The following is a 6,596-nucleotide window of genomic DNA, read 5'->3' on the forward strand; positions in this document are numbered from 1 at the left end:
CGCCGAAACAGATCTCGGCGACGCGGTCCGTGTTCCTCCACGTCTTTTAAATAACAGTAGCTAGCCTGCGAGATGGAGGGCTTCGACGATCCGGGTGTGTTCTTCTCCGACAACTTCGCGGTGGACGAGGCCAACGAGAACCGTACGAATCTCCAGCATTCGAAGAAGAAATTCAAGGAGTTTATCCGACAGTTTCACGAGGGCAACTTCAATTACAAATACCGGTGAGTGGCGATTACCTCTACGTCTTGGCGTTCGATGTGTCAACATTTTTTATTCTCCTCAGGGATATTTTAAAGCGCAATTATAATCTCGGGCAGTATTGGCTGGAGATTAATCTTGAGGATTTAGCCGCTTTCGACGAGTCACTCGCGGAGAAGATACAAAAACTTCCCTCGGAATATTTGGCCATTTTCGAGGAAGCCGCGAAGAACGTCGCCGACGAGCTCACGGCTCCACGGCCCGAGGGCGAGGAGAAAGTAGAGGATATTCAGGTGTTACTGTGCTCAGATGCCCATCCAAGCTCTTTGAGAGGAATGAAGGTAATACACTTCTTATAATGTATAGAAACAAGTTGAGAGTTTGCAGATTCATTTACCATTTTGTAATTTATTTAAACGAATAAGTATAGGATTACATGCTGTTTTATTATTGCAGCCAGATATTGTTTCAAAACTTGTCAAAATTCCGGGTATAATTGTTTCTGCATCTGGCATCAGATCCAAGGCTACAAAAATTGCTATACAGTGTCGTTCTTGCAAAGTTACTCAGGTCAATATTTCTATCAAACCTGGTTTGGAAGGGTATTCGCTACCTAGAAAATGCACCACGTAAGTCTTTTTATAAATATTTTATTGTTTTTTATTTTTTTAAATATTTTTTAATAAATTGTTTTTTTTTTATTTTAATATTTTTTAATAAATTTTTTTTTGTTATCAGAGAGCAAGCGGGTCGTCCAAAATGTCCTTTGGATCCTTTTTTTATAATGCCAGATAAATGTCACTGTGTAGACTTTCAAGTATTAAAGCTTCAGGAATTGCCAGATCACATACCACAGGGCGAAATGCCTAGGCATTTACAATTATATTGCGATCGGTACTTGTGTGATAGAGTGGTACCGGGCAATAGAGTTCTGATTCTTGGTATATATTCCATTAAAAAAGTGGCTAAAACTGGTGGCAAGAGTTCAGGCAGAGAGAAGACATTAGTGGGTGTTAGAGCTCCATATATTCGTGTTCTTGGTATTTCAGTGGATGGAGAAAATACCAATATAGGTACTAATAATACAGTTATTAAAAAGTTATTAAAAAATAATTAGTGATCCCTTTAATTAATTTTTTTTTTCTGTTCCCTAGGAACTCAGCCGCCTGTTACAACCGAAGAAGAGGATCTTTTCACTCGTTTAGCAACTGATCCTAATTTGTATGAGAGAATTGCAAAAAGTATTGCTCCCAGCATTTTCGGTGTAGTAGACATTAAAAAAGCTATCGCATGTCTACTATTCGGCGGATCAAGAAAATTAATGCCGGATGGTTTATGCAGAAGAGGCGATATCAATATCTTAATGCTGGGCGATCCGGGTACCGCTAAGTCGCAGTTATTAAAATTTGTGGAGAGAGTCGCTCCCATAGCTGTTTATACATCGGGAAAAGGTAGTTCCGCAGCCGGTTTGACAGCATCTGTATCGAGAGATCCAGTAACTGTAAGCTACAATTTATTAAGAAATATTTTTATTATAATTAAAATAAATTTATCTATAATTTATGTATCCACGTATACAACAAATGTTTCAGAGGAATTTCGTTATGGAAGGTGGTGCAATGGTTCTCGCGGATGGTGGAGTCGTTTGCATAGACGAGTTCGACAAAATGAAAGAGGACGATCGAGTGGCGATACACGAAGCTATGGAGCAACAAACGATCTCTATAGCAAAGGCGGGAATAACGACAACTCTGAATACACGGTGTTCTGTATTAGCGGCGGCGAATTCGGTCTTTGGTCGGTGGGATGATATAAAAGGAGAAGAAAATATAGATTTTATGCCGACGATCTTATCACGTTTCGATATGATATTTATCGTTAAAGATGAGCACGAACACAACAGGGACATAACTTTAGCTAAACACGTTATGAACATTCACTGTAATGCTGGCCAGATCACGGAACAATCGATAGAAGGAGAAATTCCTGTGCACATTTTGAAAAAGTACATTAACTATTGCAGGACACGTTGTGGCCCAAGACTCAATGTAGAGGCAGGAGATAAATTAAAAAATCGTTACGTAATGATGCGAGCTGGTACAAGAGAACACGAGAAAGATTCTGAAAAAAGATTATCAATACCTATAACGGTCCGACAGCTCGAAGCTATTATACGAATCTCCGAAGCTTTGGCCAAAATGCAAATTCAACCATTTGCTACTGAAGTCCACGTTAACGAAGCTTTAAGGCTCTTTCAAGTGTCTACATTAGACGCAGCAATGTCTGGATCGTTAGCAGGGGCAGAAGGATTTACCACGGAAGAAGATCATGAAATGTTGTCTCGCATTGAAAAGCAATTGAAAAACAGATTTCCGATTGGACATCAAGTGTCCGAGCAAAATATAGTGAAAGATTTTGTTAAACAGTCATTTCCAGAGCGTATCATTTACAAAGTTATACATACGATGATACGCCGCGGCGAACTGCAGCATCGTTTGCAACGTAAAATGTTGTACAGGCTCCAATGAAGTGTAACATAAACTTTTCCGATGTATAATCATACATATAAGGTACCGTCGTGTTTGTTTAATATGTTAATCGTAATTTTTTTTAAATTATTTTGACGCAAACTAATGACGTGTATGTTAAATTATTATTAAGAAAGTTCGTTTTTAAATGGATAACGAGAATGATCATAATTTCTGAAACAGATACGGTAATGAATACACAAGTTTCGGAAAATTTATAATTTATATGAATTACAACATAAAGTTTATTCTTTCCTTTTTACATAAATAATAAAAAAATAAATGAGCACATTCTTCAAGAGTGATATAAAATTAAACGTCTCTAAATATTAATCCAATAGATTTTGATTTTAATTTATAAACGCAAATAACAAACGACATTAACTTATTAATTCGAGGCCAATTCTTTGCCGCGCCAGTTCAACGTTTAGTACTCGCACTTCCACACGCTGTCCTATATGCAGATCCTTTTTCATACGTGTAATGTGAATTAGTCCCTCCTTGCCAACGCCTATGTCCACAAATGAACCGAAATGAGTGACGTTTCGTACGACGCCGCTCAATGTGGTGCCGACGGTCAAATCGTCGATGCACCGCACGCTGTTACGAAACAACGGCTGGTTCAATTTCGATCGTATATCCTCGTCCTTCTGCATGGTAAGAGCTTTAACTATCGTCTCCATCGTAGTCTCATCGACGCCGAATTGCGCGGCCAGCTTTCCACATCCGGTTCGCGCGTGAAAATTTATCTTCTCGATAAATTCCAGAGTTCCAATCTCGTTCAATTCGCACCGGCAGTGTTTTATAAATTTATTCGCTATCGCGTACGATTCCGGATGGATCCACGTCTGATCTAAAGGATTAAAATCATTTTTCGGCTTTTTGTTTTCCTTTGACGAAGTCTCGCTCGTTGTTGCAGTTTCCGGCAAAATTCTTATGAATCCCGCACACTGCTCGAACGTTTTACTACCGATACCCTTTACACTTAACAACTGTTCTCTATTTCTAAACGGTCCATTCTTGATTCGCCAGTCCATGATACTTTTAGATCTCGAAAGCGTGAGGCCGGCTACCTGCTGTAGAAGATAGTGAGAAGCTGTATTGATATCAACTCCTACAAAACTCACAACTTCCGTAACAACCTGCAATAATTAATACAAATATCAGTTTATCGCTTCTCGAGTTATTATCGCATTAAAAAAAAATAATTGCAATCTTTATGATAAAAATATAACAGCGCATTATTGTATTATATAAAAAAAAAATTTTAATCATCTCCGTTCTTTGAAATTAATTTTTAACTTTAACAAATTTTTTTAAATTTTCTTTTAGATGGAAAAATTCATATATCGAGTTAATTTATTTCACCATTAAAACAGAAAATTCATACTAACTTCGGACAGCGTCTTCGTAAGTTTCGTCTCAGGAAGATCATGCTGATACATTCCGACTCCCAAGTGTTTCGGCTCGATCTTTACCAACTCCGCCAACGGGTCCTGTAAGCGTCTCGCGATCGAGATAGCTGAAACAAGATTCGGATCGAGATTCGGAAATTCAGATTTCGCCTGCGGGCTACAACTATAAATCGAGGCTCCGCATTCGTCGACGATGGTGTACATCGCTTTCAGCGTGCCGAACATCCTCGACTCTATCATCTTCGTCAAGAAGAGCTCGGTTTCTCTGCACGCCGTAGCGTTTCCCAGAGCTATCACGGTGCACGCGTACTTGCTCACCAATTTTGCTAGCACGTCGGCCGCGTCTTTAAACGCTGTTGTATGAGTGTGAGGATAAATCACAGCGGTCTCGAGAACGTCACCTTGCTCCGATACGACGGCAAGCTTGCATCCATGACGATAGCCGGGATCTATGCCAAGAACGATTTTACCTCGCACAGGAGGAGTGAGCAGAAGCTGCTTAACGTTAGTGGCGAACACCTCTATGGAAGCCTTTTCCGCTCTTTCCTTCATTTCGCTCCTCACGCGACGTATCATCTGAGGCTTAATCAACTTTTTAAAAGCGTAATCAATGCTGTCGTTAAGCAAATCCCAATGAACCGTCTGACCGCTGTGGCTTTGTTGAGACGTGTACCGCGACAAGCAATATTTTTTAAACGTGCTCTCGAAAGCATCGGAAACGACGATTTTTACGCTAATGATTTTTTGCGACTCGGCTCTATTAATGGCTAGTATATGATGCGGCTTAACGGTATGCACGTTCGACTTGAAATTAAAGTAGTGCTCGTACTTTTGGCTGTCCGTGTTTTTCGAATCCTCTCCGGCTTTACATTGCGTGGTTTGTATATCTATAACAAACGTTTTCCGAAGGTACGTCACCTTGTCGAAAATATTCTTGTCCTTGCTAATTACGTCCGCTATTATATGCACTATACCGTTCTTCACTTCCTGCTCGTTTCGCAAGCCTTCCTTTTGCTCATCTACCAAGGATATCAACGGCGGTATGCTCTGACCCTGTAAAACAGCGTTGCTGATAGTTTCCAAGCCTAATCCTCTTGCTTTTTCTGCTAAAAGTCTCTTCGACGACGAAGGTTTGTACAGCGAATAAATGTACTCGAGATCGGCAAGGGATTTTGCGGACGTGATCGCGGTATGAACCTCCGGTGACCATTTTCCTAATTTATCAATGCTCTTGGTGATCGTCGCGGCGCGAAGCTTAATAGTCTTTGCCTGCTCGTAACTATCTAAAAGTGCTCTCAGCTTATCTGGTTCCATGGATGCAGTCATGTTCCTTCTATATCTTGCAATGAAAGGTATGGTATTGTCCTCCTGGAAAAGTTTCACTACGTTCTCTACAATACGTCTGTCCACTCCATTAATCTCGCTTACGTAATCAATATCTGTCCATTCTGTGCATTGCAAAAAGTTGGAATTTAACTGTTCCTCAATCTTTAAATCTTTCTTTACACGAGGTTCGATCGAGTCTTTTTGCCTTCCTCGCGATATCTTTAAACTTGCAGAATTATTGCATAATGATTCTTCCTGCTTCAGCTCTTTGTTACTAAATGTCTTTGAGTCTTCTTCCTGATTTTTATTTCCAACAGACTTAACATCTTTTTTCTGTACATCTGTCTTCGCTCTCTTTTTCGGCGGCTCTTCCTTGATTGTTGCAGCTTTCCTCGCTCTCTTTTTCGGCGGCTCTTCCTTGGTTGTTGCAGCTTTCCTCGTTCTTTTTTTTTGCTCCAGTGTATAATCTTCATCTTGTAATTTTTTAGATACATTACAATCGCTGTCATCGGAATCTGACAACTCGATTATTACCTGATTCTGCTTACCTCGCAAATTTCTTTTCATTATTTCTATTAACGTCCTCTCGTCTGATAAATTAATACATCAGTTCTCTGACAGACTTGCAACAAACTGCTTGAAATTTTATTCTCTGCGATGTAAAGCTTCTCCAATACTGTAATACAGTAAGAAACGTTTTCTTAATTACGAAAAAAAGATGGCATTAATTTTCTAATATTGATTATTAATTAATATTGCTGATTACATTACCTAGACAAATTGAACTTAAATTTTAACAGGTTTCTCTGCCAATTGTCAGCGTGAACGCGGCATGGATGTCAACTCTAACCTGTCGCAACGTGATTGTAAAGAATCGTAAACAACCTAACCCAATCTTTGCCACGCTATTACTTCCCTTCTCACTCGCTCGTATTCATATTTCGAACTGCAGTCTGCGTGCACCGCGCGCTTTTGCGTAAAATAATTGACTACTGATGCGGGGAGCGCGGGGAGAAGAGGGGAACGGTGCGAGCTAGAATAGAACAGAACAGAAGACTAACTGGAATTTTTTTGTTTCAGATGATGCTCTACTGTTGAAGAAGGATCAACCCGACATCCAGCTGAC

At 39.9% G+C, this 6,596-nt stretch overlaps 2 protein-coding genes across 3 annotated transcripts; one reads left to right on the plus strand and one right to left on the minus strand.

The window, feature by feature from the left end:
• The first annotated feature begins 5 nt into the window (after nucleotides 1–5).
• On the plus strand, nucleotides 6–3,022 carry LOC139102087 (DNA replication licensing factor Mcm5). The gene is made up of 6 exons (XM_070655744.1): nucleotides 6–224; nucleotides 287–542; nucleotides 658–830; nucleotides 940–1,274; nucleotides 1,356–1,702; nucleotides 1,794–3,022. Exons 1-6 carry the CDS (start codon nucleotides 73–75, stop codon nucleotides 2,727–2,729), a joined length of 2,199 nt encoding a protein of 732 aa, XP_070511845.1. The 5' UTR covers nucleotides 6–72; the 3' UTR covers nucleotides 2,730–3,022.
• An 80-nt stretch (nucleotides 3,023–3,102) lies between these two features.
• Nucleotides 3,103–6,556, minus strand: LOC139102084 (S1 RNA-binding domain-containing protein 1). Of its 2 annotated transcripts, XM_070655738.1 has the most exons (4): nucleotides 6,242–6,556; nucleotides 6,019–6,146; nucleotides 4,124–5,943; nucleotides 3,103–3,871 (listed from the first exon to the last, which is right to left on the minus strand). In XM_070655738.1, the coding sequence occupies exons 2-4, from the start codon at nucleotides 6,035–6,037 to the stop codon at nucleotides 3,110–3,112; spliced, it is 2,601 nt and encodes an 866-aa protein (XP_070511839.1). In that variant the 5' UTR covers nucleotides 6,038–6,146; nucleotides 6,242–6,556; the 3' UTR covers nucleotides 3,103–3,109. The 2 variants fall into 2 exon arrangements, with proteins under 2 accessions (XP_070511839.1, XP_070511838.1); XM_070655737.1 differs by having other exon boundaries at nucleotides 4,124–6,146.
• Between the last annotated feature and the right edge of the window lie 40 nt (nucleotides 6,557–6,596).

Source organism: Cardiocondyla obscurior, linkage group LG04, assembly GCF_019399895.1.
Source record: "Cardiocondyla obscurior isolate alpha-2009 linkage group LG04, Cobs3.1, whole genome shotgun sequence".
NCBI classification, from domain to species: Eukaryota; Metazoa; Arthropoda; class Insecta; order Hymenoptera; family Formicidae; genus Cardiocondyla; species Cardiocondyla obscurior.

What these genes read in the sequence shown, in the direction of transcription:
- LOC139102087 (XM_070655744.1), top strand. Translation starts at nt 73, where the DNA reads ATGGAGGGCTTCGACGATCCGGGTGTGTTCTTCTCCGACAACTTCGCG. An exon ending in GCTCTTTGAGAGGAATGAAG is followed by an intron (nt 543 to 657) that starts GTAATACACTTC and finishes TTATTATTGCAG; the next exon opens with CCAGATATTGTTTCAAAACT. An exon ending in CTACCTAGAAAATGCACCAC is followed by an intron (nt 831 to 939) that starts GTAAGTCTTTTT and finishes TTTTGTTATCAG; the next exon opens with AGAGCAAGCGGGTCGTCCAA.
- LOC139102084 (XM_070655737.1), bottom strand. Translation starts at nt 6,037, where the DNA reads ATGAAAAGAAATTTGCGAGGTAAGCAGAATCAGGTAATAATCGAGTTG. An exon ending in TTACGAAGACGCTGTCCGAA is followed by an intron (nt 3,872 to 4,123) that starts GTTAGTATGAAT and finishes TAATTATTGCAG; the next exon opens with GTTGTTACGGAAGTTGTGAG.